The sequence below is a fragment of the Pinus tabuliformis genome, chromosome Q, assembly GCF_031772625.1.
Source record: "Pinus tabuliformis cultivar Carrire ecotype Pingquan chromosome Q, CPIR1, whole genome shotgun sequence".
Classification (NCBI taxonomy): domain Eukaryota; kingdom Viridiplantae; phylum Streptophyta; class Pinopsida; order Pinales; family Pinaceae; genus Pinus; species Pinus tabuliformis.
This window is the reverse complement of record NC_142296.1, coordinates 540,593,333-540,610,423: the sequence shown is the minus strand read 5'-3', so window position 1 is coordinate 540,610,423 and position 17,091 is coordinate 540,593,333. Positions and strand designations below refer to the sequence as shown.

The 17,091-nt window shown below is 41.9% G+C and overlaps 1 protein-coding gene across 1 annotated transcript in view; it reads left to right on the top strand.

Moving 5' to 3' along the window:
• LOC149220577 (uncharacterized) overlaps nt 1-16,647 on the top strand; it is a 529,656-nt gene extending 513,009 nt beyond the window's left edge. Inside the window, exon 33 of the mRNA XM_089384824.1 lies at nt 16,059-16,647. Within this exon, the coding sequence (XP_089240950.1) occupies nt 16,059-16,205 (147 nt within the window). The 3' untranslated portion in view covers nt 16,206-16,647. The remainder of the gene's footprint in view (nt 1-16,058) is intronic.
• Nucleotides 16,648-17,091: the final 444 nt, after the last annotated feature.

Sequence of the window (17,091 nt, the reverse complement as noted above, 5' to 3'; positions counted from 1 at the left end):
ACATATTTGACCAAAACCCTAGACCTAGGAAATTGACCTCAAGACAAGACAGGACAAGCCTGAAAGAACTTAATGACTGAAATGACCTGAGCCAGCAATGCCAAGAGGGGTATAAACACACCAGCTCCTCCATCAGGGTTATGGCATGCCTAATGGGATGCAAAAATTGACACTGATGAGACACCTACCTATGCAAATGCAAAGAGTTTTGATCGCTGATGGAGGGCAACAAGACCGACTCTAACAGATCCCACAGCAACACTGCAGCACTTTTGTTGCTCTCTGTTACCCTAATAGGGACTACGTCACCCTATCCAGCTCTCCAGCTCTAATCTGCCCCACGAAATCTCCCAGCGTCATCCTATAGGGTCTGTGTCAGCCTCTCTGGCCCAGCATCAGCCTATTTGGCCCAGCGTCAACCTCTCAGGGCACTACGTCAGCCTCTGGAGCCTCTGTGTCTCCCACGTTGGCCCTCAAGCTCTGCGTAGCTCATCGCTGCCTCTGCGTGGCCTTTAGTTGGCTCTGCGTCAACCCTCTCCCGGCTTCTGCAATGATGCTCCCAGTACTATCTATGCCTCCCTGCTACTGTATTCACTGCCCCTCAGCTGCAACTCTGATTACTCCTTCGATTTCCTCAACAAGCCCTGCCCCAAAAAATCAAATTCTTGATCAACTCGATGTGTTCTCCAACTGACCTTCAAGCCTCTTCTTATACTTTTCTCATTGACGATTCAACGGCCGAGATTAAGCTCCTAATCAATAGCTAAGATTATATTTGGCTTGATCCATGACTTTTGGACCATTCTAACTTAGTTTTATATAAATTCACATTAATATTTTACTTCTCTTAAGTTTAGATTAGGAAGTCCATCAAAAATATTAATTATTTTAATATCTCCCAAACTGATTAGAGTCTGCCCAAACCATTTCTAGGTCTTGGAGATCTCATGTGCTTTAGTCTCTCCACCAATTTTCGTGGCTAAAGCACATCCGATGCTACCCCAAATCAACACTCCCTCTTAGCGAGGACTGTGCTCTAGTTATACTCCTCACTACGTATATCATCCGGCATCAGTCCCTGTGCTGATGCTAGGCCTGCTACCCAACATCCTTTGCACTGCTGCATCATGTGTTGCTACCCATGACCCTGCCACTGCCACTGCTGCATCCGTACGGCAGCTCCCTCTACATCCGTGCCGCTGCCCATGGCCCTGCCATTGTCACTGCTGCATCTGCACTGCATCCCCTCTCATCATGCTGCATCGTGCTACCCATAGCACTACCACTGCTGCACTGCAACTTAGTTACTGAAAAGTAAGTAACTGATCCTCCCAACTCTGACATCTCTGTCAGGTTAGAAACACTCCCGATGCTGAAGCTCCCTCTGTCGTTTACAAGTGCTCCCTCTACAGACCTCTGCCCTGCTGCAACAACTCCATGCCTCTCGCACTGTTGCCTCACGCTGTCTTGGGACTCCTGCATTGTAGCCCTCTCTATTGCTCCATCCACATTTGTCTCTACCGACATCCACCAGTCCTGCTACTCCTCTTTGGGGCTCCCGTAGCCAGGTATAATCCAAGAGGTTGGGTACCTCGAGGATCCTGCCCCTCATCGCCTGTAGTTCGTCTGACTACAGCTCAATGTCTCCCCACCTCTTCTCTCGAGGTGCATGAGCACTCATGGCATAGTCGTCATCAGTCTCCACTTCCTTCTCCGCCTTAGCTGGCGCAACCTTGGTCTCAGAAGCCTCTCCCTTGCTCTTCTTCCTAGGACACTGGTTCGCATAGTGACCTAGTTCCCCACAATGGAAGCACTTGACCTTGGAGAGGTCCTTCTTTCTTTTCTCGTGCTTTCCCGTAGATATGAGAGGCGCATCTTCTTCTTCCTCCTTCTTGATTCTGACCCCTTTTCTGCTACTCCCCGCCTTGGATACCTGTCTGGTCTCTTCTTGACGAAAAGCCACCCACAGTTCCTCCCAATCTGGAAGGCTCGTCCTACCTAGTATGATTTGGACAAATACCTCCCAATCCTTTGAGACTGTGTTCAATGCAGTCCTCACCATCAATTCCTGATCCGGTGTTGCCCCTATGGAAATTAGTTGATCACAGATCTCCTTCAAACGACCGAGGAAGACATCTATCTGCTCTCCCTTCTGCATCTTATATGACTGTAGTTGGTTTTCAAGTAACATCCTCCTCTGCACAGAAGTATGCTAGTACAATTTCTTTAGGGCCTCCCACATCTCATTTGTCGTCTCCTTCTCAGCAATGTGTGGCACCACATGATCCTTGACACCATCAAGGATGACGCACTTTGCCCTGGCCATTGCCTCCTCGTACTTGTCATTTTCAATTGGGTCAACCGGGATCGCTATCGTTTTCAAGGCGAAGTGTTTGATGTGATACCTGTCTAAAATGGACAAGATCCTGGCCTTCCAGACTACGAAGTTTGAAGCTGTTATGAAACCAGCTCAAGAAAAGATAGAAAAGAAAGATCAACGCCTTAGAATTCAGCCTCTTCGAGGGGGCAACCTCCTTTACATTACATAAATGAACAATTCTTGGATGATACAAATGACAAAACCTCCTTTCTATATATAGGAGTCTAAGGAGTCACAATATAATCCAGCCGACCTAACAATAATAATATAAAGCCACAAAAATAACAATAGAGGGATTCTATGGGGCACAAAAATAACAATATGTGGGTAATAGGGGCACAACAATATAAATAAGGGGTATAACTACAATAGTAATGGGGTAATCACTAGTATTATAGGGACCCAACATGCCCCTCTCCTTCAAAAAAGTGTTGTCCTCAACGCTTGAGTAGTTCTGGATACTTCTGCATAAAATTCTCATCCTCCCATGTGGAATCTTCAGCGGATAAGTTCTTCCACTTGATAAGATACTCTGAAATTGATCGATTTCGTAGCTGTCGAGTTCTTGTTTCTGTGACTGCTTCCGGTTCCAATATAATTTTTCCTTCCTCGTCAAGTTCTGGCAATATTGTTTGAACTGGGAGCTTGTCGCCTATAACCTTCTTTAAACATGAAACATGGAAAACTGGGTGCAATCGAGAAGCTGCAGGAAGCTCCAATTTGTATGCCATAGTACCAATCTTTTCCAACACCTTGTACGGACCATAATACTTTGGTGATAATTTATTATCCTTCTTAGCTTGCTTTAGGGACATTTGCTTATATGGTTGTAGCCGTAGGAATACCCAATCACCTACATCAAAACTTCTTTCACTGCGATGTTGATCTGCCTGTTGTTTCATTCTATTTTGTGCCAACACGAGGTTATCCTTTAAGAGTTGGAGGACTTGTTGTTGATGTTCGATGTGATGTTCCACTGCCTGAACCTTAGAATTTTCTCTTAAATATGATGTGATGGATGGTGGTTGATACCCATAAAGTGCCATAAATGGGGTCATTTTTGTTGCTGTATGGAAGGAAGTGTTATACCACCATTCAGCCAGAGGCAACCATTTGACCCATTGTGTCTGTTTATCAGATACAAAGCAACGAAGATATCCTTCCAAACATTTGTTTACTATCTCAGTTTGCCCATCAGATTGAGGATGATAAGATGAGCTATGAGCTAACTGAGTACCAAGACAAGAAAATAATTCTGTCCAAAAATTTCCAGTGAAAATGGGATCTCTGTCACTTACAATAATCTTTGGGTTTCCATGTAGCTTTTGAACTGTTTCCATAAATGCAGTAGAAACTGTACTGGCTTTAAATGGATGTGATAATGCACAAAAGTGTGCATACTTGGTAAGTCTGTCAACTACCACCATGATGACACTCTTTCCCTCAGACTTGGGTAAACCTGTGATAAAATCCATTGAAACCTCCTCCCAACGTTGGCTTGGAATGGATAAAGGTTGTAATAGACCCGGTGTCTTAATTGTTTCAACTTTATTTTGTTGGCAAACCAAACATTCCGCCACAAACTTTTGAATATCTGATTTAAGGCCATCCCAAAAAAATTCCTTCTTAACCCTGTGGTAAGTTTTTAAAAATCCTGAGTGCCCTCCTAAGGGAGAAGTGTGCAATTCCATAAGAATCTTTTGTTTTAGCTGGGAATTCTTACAGAGGTATAAGCGATCTTTGTACCATAACGAATCATTTTGCCAGCTAAATGTATCAGAAGTACTGGAATCTTGTTGTAGCTTTCGAATAAGTGCCCACACTTCTTCGTCATTCTTCCATTCCTCCCTTGCTTCATTTATCCAATCTGGTTGGATAATAGAAATGGCACACAACAATGCTTCCACATCCTCATCCTTTCTTGAGAGTGCATCTGCCACCACATTTTGCTTCCCTTTTTTGTAGATGATTTCAAAGTCATAACCCAACATCTTTGTGACCCACTTTTGTTGCTCTTCAGAGGATAATCTTTGTTCTAAAAAGTATTTAAGGCTATCATGATCCGTTTTTACCTTGAAGTGTCTTCCCATTAGGTAGGGTCGCCATTTCTTAAGTGCATGGAGTATTGCCAACATTTCCTTCTCATAAATAGCTTTGCTTAAAAACTTTCCCTTGATTGGACGACTTTCAAAAGCAATGGGTCTTTCATCTTGCATTAGAACAGCACCAATTCCATTTCCTGAAGCATCACATTCCACAATAAAGGTTTTTGTGAAGTCCGGTGTAGCTAAGACCGGTGCTTGGCACATTGCCTCTTTAAGATGTTTAAAGGCCTTTGTTGCTTCCGGAGTCCATGAAAATGAATCTTTCTTCAATAATGTTGTTAGAGGTGCTGCTATTCTCCCATAATTCTTAACAAACTTGCGATAATACCCTGTCAACCCAAGAAATCCTCGCAGATGCTTTATGGATGTGGGGATTTTCCATTCCTTAATGGCTTTAATTTTGCTAGGGTCTACCTTAACTCCTTCATGAGATACAATATGACCCAAATATTCCACCTCCTGGACTCCAAAGAAACATTTGGATCTTTTTGCATATAATTGTTTCTCCTCCAATAGTTGTAGCACCTTGTCAACATGTTCAACATGATCCTTCCAAGACTTGCTGTAGATTAGTATATCATCAAAAAATACTAACACAAATTTTCTAAGGAATGGTTTGAAAATTGAATTCATCAAACCTTGAAATGTTGAAGGTGCATTGGTAAGGCCAAAAGGCATGACCAAAAATTCATAATGACCCTCATGAGTTCTAAATGTCGTTTTCGGAATGTCTTCAATCTTCATTCTGATTTGATGATATCCCGAACGAAGATCCAACTTGGTGAAGTAAATTGATCCATGCAATTCATCCAGTAATTCATCAATGACAGGAATGGGGAACTTATCTTTAATAGTGAGCTTGTTGAGCTCCCTATAATCTGGACACATGCGCCATGATCCATCCTTCTTGTGCACCAATACTACTGGAGCTGAGAAAGAACTTTGACTCGGTTGAATTATACCAGCCTCTAGCATTTCTGCAACCATACGTTCAATTTCACTTTTTTGGACATATGGATATCTGTACGGCCTGATGTTTGGAGGAACACTTCCTGGAATCAGATGAATAGCATGATCATGATCACGCATAGGTGGGAGACCTTTGGGAGTCTCAAATACCTTGGAATGATTGTCCAGGACTTTTTGGAGATCTGGAGAAATAGATGATTCCAATGTGGAAACATCTAGCGAACATAATTGTGCAATTACACCTCTTTGCTCCTTTTTTAGAAGCTTTGTCATGCCATTAGAGCTGATTATCTTTCCTGGTTTCCCTGCAATACCCCTTAATTCAACTTCCTTTCCTTCCACAGAAAATTTCATGAAAAGTTCTTGAAAATTAAAAGCTATTGTACCCAAGGATTGTAGCCATTGGACTCCTAGTACAACATCAGCACCTCCCATTGGAATGGAAAGCATTGGGCTAGTCAATACATATTCTCCCATGGATAGCTTGATATTATGGCACTTTCCAGAACAATTTATTGTTCCTCCATTTGCAATCATCACTTGACACTCTGGTGCTGGATATAGGAAGCAATTCAATTCTTTTGCTACCCTACAATGAATAAAATTGTGGGTGCTTCCTGAATCAATCAACACTATTACCTTTTTCTTCTTGATTTGTCCTTCTATCTTGATGGTTTGAGGAGTGGTAATTCCCGCCAATGCATTACAAGATATGGTCGGATTTATTTGTTCTTCATCTAGGCTTTGTTCCTGGAATATATCCTCTTCTTTTGACCTTTCTTGCTCCTTTTCTTCTTCCTCTTCACAATCTATGTAGAATAATTTCTTCTCAGCACACTTATGACCTTTTGTGTATTTGCTATCACAATTGTAACAAAGCCCTTTTGCTCTTTTTTCTTCCAATTGTTGTGGTGTCAACCTTGTAGGTTGTGGAAGACTATGGGCAACAACACTTCCGTCTTTATAGTTGTGAATGGTATGCTTCCTAGTTGCCATAATTTTGCTTTCCATTTTTCTTGCTAACCTGAATGCCTTCTCTAATGAATCAGGTTCCCAAAGGCGCACATCATGTTGGATATTATCCTTTAAAGACCCTATGAACACATCAATCCTATGCTCCTCTGGAATATCTTTTACCCTTATGTTCAATTTTTGGAACTCCTCAATGTGCTCCATTATTGAACCCTTTTGTTTGAGACTTATCAATTGGCTAAAAAAAGTGTTGCTTTTTGTATCCTCATAATGTGCTATCAATTCTTCCGTAAAAATTGCCCAAGTGATAAATTGTTTACGAGAACAAAGCCATTGATACCATACAAACTGATTTGGTTCCAAATATAAAGTTGCCATACGTACCTTTTGTGTGTTTTGCACATTATTGAGATCGAAGAATTGCTCCATCTGTAATATCCATGTGGCGGGATCCTTGCCATCAAACTTCCTCATATCGATTTTTGGAACATGGTGAGTCTTCGATCCAACATTAGAGTCTATGGAATCATGATTAACATTTCTTTTGTTCTCATCATGAGTTTCCTTTACTACTCTTTCACCCTTAGTGACTATTTCTTGTAGCAACTTATCCATCTTATCATCCATGCCATCAATTTTAGCGTCCATGCCATTCACCTTAGCTTCCATGCCATCCATCTTAGCTTCTACACCTTTCTTTAAACCATCCATCTTAGCTTCTACACCTTTCCTTAAACCATCCATTTTAGATTCTGTTGCTTTTTGTGCAAGTGACACTTGTTGCACTTGTTCTTGTAATTTTGATATATCATGTAGCATTTCTTCTTCTTCTTCATGAGTCATGCTAGAGCTTTCAGGTTCCTTACTAGGTGTTTGCATTTTCTTTCCTCGGGGCATCAGTTACCGATAATAATTCTCTACTATGCCCTTTGAATTCCTTCAAAATAAATTTTCAAACCAAGCTTAAGCAAAAATTAAAGAAAATCTACACACCTTTTTTCACTTTGTAGGAGCTCGATATTGCCTCTGATGTATCTCTGTACTTTCTGATTATCTAGTTCTGAATTTGTGACCTGTAGTAGCCCTCTGTGTCCTCTTTCCAATGCCACAAGTCTGACCCAAATTGGATTCTCCAAGGAAGAGTTATGCGAAATCTCCCACAGTGACTTGATTATAGACTAGTTCAGTAGAGCGAACTTGTATGACGTGCCACATGTCACTGTTTCAACCTTTGACTCTGAAAAATATATAAAAGAAAACTACAGTCCGTCCTCTTTCTGTACCTTCTTACGAAATTTCAATCCGATGCTCAGAAAGAAAGTTATGACGATTTTCCCCAGGTCACCTGTTTTGAATGTAATTCAGGAGTCTGCAAAAAGACCAACTTCCTCAGATCATATCTCCGAAAATATCGCGCGAAAAACTCTGAAATTCGGACCCAAGGTTCAGCGCGATTTCTTCTCAAATGGGTTTTTTTTGCGACTTCTGAAACGTCACAGAAAAAAAGTTATAGCGAAAATGCCATGATGACCTGTTTGGAGCAGCGAAACCCTAGAATCCAAAGCTCTGATACCAAATGTTATGAAACCAGCTCAAGAAAAGATAGAAAAGAAAGATCAACGCCTTAGAATTCAGCCTCTTCGAGGGGGCAACCTCCTTTACATTACATAAATGAACAATTCTTAGATGATACAAATGACAAAACCTCCTTTCTATATATAGGAGTCTAAGGAGTCACAATATAATCCAGCCGACCTAACAATAATAATATAAAGCCACAAAAATAATAATAGAGGAATTCTAAGGGGCACAGAAATAACAATATGTGGGTAATAGGGGCACAACAATATAAATAAGGGGTATAACTACAATAGTAATGGGGTAATCACTAGTATTATAGGGACCCAACAGAAGCTTCGTCCAGTCTACCCTAATCTCTTAGCCCATTCACTACCATTTCGCTGCTCCTCTTTCGACTCTTTCAAGTCTCTCTACTTCCCGTCTAGAAGTTCTTGGTTTGACTCCCTTTGAGCCTTGATTTCCCTTCTGGAAATCCCTCTGCCAATCCTCGGCAACAACTCCCTCCTCCTTGGTCTTTCCCTATTAGGTACTGTTCTAACCACAGTACCCCACCAGCTTCACTCTACAACTTACCCACAGCCTCCTATGCCCCAGCAGTCTGAAGGTTAAAGCCTTTAGGCTCTGCGCAATCCCATCACTAGCATAATCTACACCTCCTGGCCATAGCTTCGATCCTTCCTGGCTGAGAAAGATGACCAGGCACTGTGTAGGTTAGGTCTGCTCCTCTCTGCCTTAGTGTTGATCCTCCTCCTGACTCGAACTGATGATGCAGGCTCTCTGCGTCACCCCTTTCTGGCTGCATTCTGCTAGGAACAACTTCTGTCACTCGGGATAGTTGTTTCCACTGCTTCTGCTCTGCTCGGCTGATGCCTTTAGTTATCCTGTGATCTGCAACCTGCCTCTGATACCGTGTTGGAATTTCTAAGTCTATCTGTTAGAAACTCTTCCTGTACAATCTGATTTATTTCTTCCTACTTGTTCAGTTACTTAACAAGTTATTTACCATGTAAATACTGAAAATAAATACAAGTACAGTATCAACACATACAGATCATCAACTAAAAGAAACAAGCACACAAGTGACACTGTTATTTTTGGACTAATGTCCCTGGAAAAACCCAATGCGGGAAAACTGATGCAGCTATCAGAGGGTTTTATTATTAAGCAGTTTTAGAATACAATCTGGGTGCCAGAAATGGCTCACCCAATAGAGAATGCCCTCGGCAGTAGTACCTCTCAGTCGGAGACAGATATTTTGGCTAAATCACCAAAGGAACGATCCCACAACAACACTGCAACACTTCTGCTGCTCTCTGTCACCCTAATAGGGACTATGTCACCATATCCAACCCTCCAGCTCCAATTTGCCCCACGAAATCTCCCAGCGTCAGCCTCTAGGGTCTGGGTCAACCTCTCGGGGCTTTGCGTCAGCCTCTGGAGCCTCTGCATCTCCCACGCTAGCCCTCCTCTAGCTCTGCACAATTCTTGGCTGCCTCTGCGTGGCCTTTCGCTGCCTCTGCGTGGCCTCTAGCTGGCTCTGCATCAACCCTCTCCCAGCTTCTGTGCTAATGCTCCCAGTGCTATCTCTGCCTCTTTGCTACTGTATTCACTGCCCCTCAACTGCAACTCTGATCACTCCTTCGATTTCCTCAGCAAGCCCTGCCCCAGAAAATCAAATTCTTGATCAACTTGGTGTGTTGTTCAACTGACCCTCAAGCCTCTTCTTATACTTTTCTCATTGACGATTCAACAACCGAGATTAAGTCCCTAATCAATGACTAAGATTATATCTGGCTTTATCCATAACTTTTGGACCATTCTAACTTAATTTTATATTAATTCACATTAATATTTTATTTTCCTAAGTTTAGACTTAGGAACTCCATTAAAAATATTAATTATTTTAATATCTCTCAAACTAGTTAGATTCTTCCCAAACCATTTCTGGGTCTTGGAGATCTCATGTGCTTTAGCCACTCCACCAATTTTCGTGGCTAGAACACATCCGATACTAGCCCAAATCAACACCAAAGAACCCAAAAACTGTTTTGGGAAATTCCACCCAGAAGTGATTTTATTAAAATAATTAATATTTTTAATGGGGTTCCTAAGTCTAAACTTGGGAAAATTAAAATATTAATGGGTATTAATCTAATCATGGGTGAAACTTCTAGAAAAAACCACAGATCAAGCCAAAACGATCTGAGCCTTTGATTAAGATGTAATCTAGGTAGTTGGTTGTCCAACAGGAAGATATAAGAAGGGGCTTAAGGGTCATTTGGAAAACACAAAGAGAGCTCAAGAAATCGATTTTCTGAAGTGAGAAGTTCTTAAAAGGAAAATTCCATTGAGGAGATTTCTTGCAGTTGAGGGGCAAGGATAGCTTCCAGAGAGATTTTCTCAGTCAGAGAATCATCAGCAGAGAGAGGCAGAGAGTGATTTAGTGGCCCAGATGCAGAGGCTGGCGCAGGGCCATGCAGAGGGTGAGAGAGAATCCGAGATTTTGCTGAGGAGAGTCGGTTTTAGAAGCCGGGAGTCGGGGTGTGAGACCGGGAGGCTGAGAGCAAAGACTCCAGGCAGCAAATCAATCAGCAAACTGAGTGACGCAGAGCCTACAGAGGTTGACGCAGAGCCTACATGAGGACTGTGCAAAGCAGCGTAGTGCCTGCCAGAGGCCATTCATTAAGTATTTTGGATCAGCTGGGATTTTCTCAGTGATTGTGTGATGTAATCTCACAAATCTTTCTGCTAGTATTTCTCTCTATAACTGAATAACCTTGTGAGGTATTCAGAGATGTATTCAGAATTTGCTACTGCTTAATAATATAAAACCCTTAGAGCAGCCGCATCGGTTTTCCCGCATTGGATTTTTCCAGGGACTGTTTGTCCAAAAATAATTGTGTCCTATGTGATGTATTTTTCTTTCTTTCTCAGTATTTTGTTTCCGCATATATGTTAATTAAGTGAAGGCTACAGATGTATTTGCTTCGATATTTACCATAGAGCACAGTAAATAACTTGCATGAATTAACAAGTAGGAGTAGTAACATCAGTTTGTTGCAGTAGGGGTTCCTCTTGTGGAATTTTCACAACTCATACCCACCACAGACTGTTTCGGCCCACGAGATGGAGGCTGACTTGAGACATGGAGACATTGAGTGGGTTGTGGAGTTGAGGATCTCAGAGGCTGGGGGAAAGCCCAAGCCACCCCATCTGGAGATACAGGCTATTATTGACAGGTATCCAGTTGTATTTGGGGACATACCACTGGGTCAACCACCTAACCGGGGATTTGAGCACACTATCGAGTTGGAACCAAGGGTGCAGGCCATCATCACCACCCCTTATCGACATCCCAAGGCGTATCGGGATGAGATCGAGAAGGCCATCCATGAGCTATTGGCACTTGGGCACATCAGGCCCAACGCTCGTCCTTTTGCCTCATCAGTGGTGCTGGTGAAGAAGAAGGATGGGTCCTTATGGATGTGCATCAATTACTTGGCCCTCAACAAGAAGACACTGAAGAACTGCTACCCCATTCCCTGTATAGATGAGTTGATGGATGAGTTGAAGGGAAATAAGTTCTTCTCGAAGATTTTTCTGTGGTCGAGGTACCATCAGATCTAGGTGAGGGACCAAGATGTCCCGAAGACAGCATTTCGGTGCCATTATGGGCTCTTCAAGTTCCTGGTTATGCCCTTCGCACTGACCAACACACCAAGGACATTCCATTCATGGATGAACCACGTGTTCCATGGGCAGTTGAGGAAGTTCATACTGGTGTTCTTTGATGACATACTAATTTACAATGGGACATGGGAAGATCATTTGCAGCGCCTTGAGACAGTATTGTGCATTCTAGAGGAGCAACAGTTCTATGCCAAACTGTCCAAGTGCGAGTTTGGGCTGACTGAGATGCTCTACCTAGGGCACATCATTAGGGAGGATGGTGTCAGAATACATGAGGAGAAGATCAGGGATATCCATGATTGGCCAGAGCCTTCGAATGTGACTGAGCTGAGGGGTTTCGTGGGCATTTGCACTTATTACAGGAAGTTTGTGAAGTGTTTCTCCCAATTAGCCGCACCCCTCACAAACTTGACGAAGAAGGGGGCCTTTGAGTGAAACGCTACAGCGTAGGAGGCCTTTGATCGCGTCAAGGAGGTCATGAGTAGTTATCCGGTGTTGGCACTTCCTGACTTCACTCAGCCTTTCGTGTTGGAGTGTGATGCATTAGGAGTGGGTGTGGGGGGGCGTGTTGATGCAGGGGGCCACCCCATAGCGTTTGAGAGTTGGAAGTTGCTACCCCATGAGCTACTATACTCCATCTATGATAAGTAGATGATAGCCATCATGCATGCGTTGGCCAAGTTCCGGCAATATTTGGTGGGGAACAGATTTAAAGTCAAGACCGACCACAACAGTGTCAGGTTCTTTTTGGAGCAGAAACAGCTGCAAGAGAGGCAGCAAAAGTGTGTGAGAAAACTCCAAGCATATGACTCTGACATTGAATATGTTAAAGGGAAGCACAACATAGTGGTTGATGTGTTGTCGAGGAGGCCAACCACTCTTTTCTTGATGAGCATCACCCCGGATTGGAGGGCGCAATTATTAGTGGAGTACTCCAAGGACAAGTTTGCATTTGAGATCCTTGATTGGTTGGTGACAGATGATCAGTATCGGGTGATGAACGAGGTGATCTACTATTGAGACCGGATCTATTTGGTACCCCACTCTTGCTGAGGGAGAAGATTCTACAGGCCGCTCATGATTCACCATTAGCAAGGCACCAAGGGTTCACAAAGACATACCGGGCCATCAGGGAGCGCTTTGTGTGGAAGGGCCTCAAGGATGATGTTTTGAGGCATATCTGGGAGTGTGACACATGCCAGCGGAACAAGGGAGAGCAGACACACCCCGCGGGCCTATTGCAGCTGCTTCCCATTCTGGAGGGGAAATGGGAGAGCATATCGATGGATTTCATTACCGGGTTGCCCATAGTACAAAGAAAGACTGCATCTATGTAGTGGTGGACCACTTGATGGAGTACGCTCACTTCTTTGCCATTCCAGCTTGATACTCGACCTCACAAGTGGCCGAATTGTTTTTTAGGGAGGTGTTTCGGCTACATGGTCTCCCAAAGACCATTGTCAGTGACCGAGATAGTAGGTTCATGGGTGGATTTTGGCAGGAGCTATTCCGGTTGGTGGGTATTGAGCTCACCCCAAGTACCAGTTACCACCCTCAGACAGGTGGACAGATAGAGATAGTTAACAAGTGGCTAGAGGGCTACTTGTGTAACTATGTGACAGGGCAGCAGATAGTGTGGATAGGGTGGCTGCACTTGAGTGAATACTGCTACAACACTAGGCGTCACATGTTTATAGGTATGTCGCCATTCTGAGCTCTATATGGTTATGATGTGTTATCTTTTGCTAACATTATGTTTGGAGACAGCAAGGCCCCAAGGGCCAAGGATTCGATACAAGAAAGCCAAGATATCTTAAGGGCTCTGAAAGACAACCTGCAAATGGACCAAAATTAGCAGAAGCTTTATGCAGACAAGGGTAGACTTGAGAGGCAGTTCGAAGTAGGGGACTTGGTATTTTTGAGGCTCTAGCAGTATTGGCAGTCTATGCTCAAGTAGAAGGGCGCCGAGAAGCTCAAACCCCACTTCTATGGGCCCTATCATGTCACTCAGAGGGTGGGGGAGGTAGCATATGAGCTGGAGCTACCCCCAGGGTGTGATGTTCCTTTTTTTTGGTGTTCCTTGTGGCATGGTTAGGATGGACTTTTAGAATTGGGGGAAGACAGGTCACAGGTACAGCCTCATTGATGAAACTTTACTTCTTAATTGCATGTAAAATTGTTTTTTCATAGCCTATAAGGAAACTCCTAGTGTGCTGACCTTATTATTGATTTCTCCCCTCACAAGAATAGTAACTACGGTTTTAGAAATGGATGCCCTAGAGGATCTCCCCTTACTCCATCAAGGTACTTCCTTGGCATTTAGCTTCATTAAGATTTCATTAGCCCTTGTAGGTTAATGTGTTGGTCCAGAAGTGTTTTTGTCACCTTGAAATTAAATAAAATTTTCTTAAACTTTCTCTCTCCTAGACTGCTAAGGAAGCCACTAGCATTTTTTGGTGCAAATTTATTTAAAGTGTTGTGTTATTATTGCTGACATCACCTCAATTTATTGCTGCTTATACACATCTAACAGCCCTAAAACCTATGTGCTTTAGTTAGCCCTAGTGTCTATTGGAAACCAATGTTCCTTTCTTGTTGAATATCATTTGTAGGGTTTTTCTTAGGCTGCTATATGCCATTGCATGCCCTAATATTGAATATCATTCAAACCCTAACTTATAGCAGCCTTGTCATTGGTCTAACCTTAGAGAGCTTGAACCCTAGCTTTGAATATCTTGGTCATCTTTGGCCCTGCCAAGCCCTCTATCCATCCTTAGACCTCCAAAAATAAGTCACCTTGAACCCTAGTATTAGAATACCTTATAGATGGCATAGGGAAGCCTCCCTTGTGGTTGAAATCCCACTAAACAGTAAGAGGAAGGTTGCTGAGGTGACAGTGGCAACCCTTCCTCATTGTTTCCATAAGGTCTGGCCCCTCGCCCAGTGAAGCCTTTCTCTGGACCTGCTAGATTTTGTGGCAACAGTTCCTTGGTTGTGCCTGCTTCATGGGGGTAGAGTGGGACTACAGTTTTAAAGTTGTGCCCTACTGTGCTATTGAAAAAGGACCTCTATGATATATAATGAAATTTTTGGACCTCTTATTCCAGTTTCTCAAATTGTGAAGTCTTTGGCCAATATTTTCATCCTCTGTGCTGAATATGAGGTCCAAGAAATTTAGCCACTAGACATCTGCTTTAAAATACCAAACCAAATTTCCACAAATATTTACTTCAACACGGGAGATTCTTGGGCTCAACTAGATATCTTATCTGAAAGTATCCTCTGATCGTTTTCTTTGTAGTCATTTGGAGGATGCACTTTTTTTGCTTCTAGTATTCATTTTCAAGGGTGGTGGCCCCAATCTGTGGAACTCCAGCTCCATATATTTGCATTTAAAAATTTGATTTATTGTTCTATGAGCTGGTTCATATATTCCTATTATATTGTAAAAATCTCAACTTTTGGCCTAAACCTTATTATTGGGCAAGTGCTGCTTATATGTCGACTCAGTTATCTGGAAGAATTGTAAACTCAGCTCCCGCCCCATGACCTCCAGGATATTCACAAACCCTTTTAGGATAACAACCCACTGGCAAATTTGAATTGCCATATCAACTGAAGCTAGAAATTGCAGGCATGCCAATTTTGAAGAAGTTGGCTTGGAGCATAGAATTACATTCCTGAAATATTGACTTCTTATTTAGATGGAAGCATCATAAATTTTATTAATCTGTGAGTTGTGTCTAGCTCAAGTGGTTGTGTGGAGTGTTATCTTCCCCACCCATGTTCTATTCCGACGATGTCATGGCAAAACTTCGAGCTTATATTATATATAGAATCCAGTTTACCCTGGGTACATCCCAAGGATGAGGGTAAGTGCCAGGAAATGCATTACATGAAAAAAAATAGCCACAAGGGTTAGCTCAAGCAGTTATCAGACAGATGTGAGATCTCTCCCTGGATGTAGGGGAGGTCATGGATTTGACTCTTTTTTGATTCCATGGAGACAAGGTGCTTGGAACTCAGTCACCACCCACTTTACATTGGGTATTGTCATTGGCATGAAGGCAAGTGCCAAGGATTTTCTTGAGTTATTTTCCAAGGAAGAACAATTTATTGATCTGGACATTGAAAATAGTTCATGTTACAGTTGCATGCAGCTGATCCTATTTAAGGTGTCAACATACCCCAAAACTTGAAATCGCTTTAGGTGGAAATTACAGTAATATTAGTTAAGAAAATCAGCTTAAAAACCAAAAATGTTGTTTTTTAAAGCTTTCATATTTTATCTAGGTTGTGGCTCAATTGTCAAATATAATTTATTTGGTACACTGAAATAAGGTTAATGCTATTTTTTGCAGTGTCAGGCAGCTGAACTTCGTTCAAGGCATTCACACTCTCCTTCACATGACCAGGAGGACAAACAGAAAAGGAGGTTTGTTAAGGAACAGAAAACTCGTCAACGAGCAGAAAAAATTGGACAATATGTTGGATTACTAAGATGCTGAAAGGAAGCAGTACTTGGAAACCAGAAAAAGTTTGGGTTGTTATCACTCTTCTGACTGGTTGTGGGCTGAGTGTCTTGTTTCAATGCTTGAATTATCTCATCTTGAAGAATGACAGAATGCTTTATATTTCCCGAATATCAAGGAAACATGTCTCCAAGTTAAGAGAGTAATTCAGGGCATCAAAAGAGATAACAACAAGATTCGAAGAATAGATGTTTGAGAAGATATTCCAAGAGCTGTAGTGGATATACCATTCTTTGAAATTTTATTTCTCAATCCAATTGCCGAAGTTAAAGAAATGCAAAATGCTGAAACTGTTCAAGGCTTTCTTCTGTCTTGAAAACCTAATACATGGCAATCTGTTTAAAAAGAAGAGAATTTTAAAATTATTCTTATTCTTTATATAGTATAAGGCTTAGGCATGCAATTCTGATTTGAAATATGTGCATGTAATTTTTTAAAATTTGTTGCAAAAGAATTAAATAAACACATTCTAATTTTGTTTTTGTTTTCATTGCATTGCATATCAAATATGATCTGTGTTGATAGACATGAAAAATTAAAATAAATAGACATGGAGAATACCCTTTACTACAACTTCTTTGTCCTCTCAAGCCCCGACTATTTTTAATTTTACCCCTAATTTTATTTTTCCTTGTCTAATTTTACCATTGCCTACTGTTCCTTGGCATTCAATGCTAAACACATCTTTGAAATTCCACTAAAGAGCACTTGTTCTTGTCTCATCAAGAAGAGAAATATGTTTTTTTATCAGCCTCAACAAGTCTAAGCATTTTGTTTTTAAGATCACCGTTTTGGGGGCAGCTTAACCCATTTTTTGACAAGAGGATGTAACACCTTTATATATTATGTTCTCAATCCAATG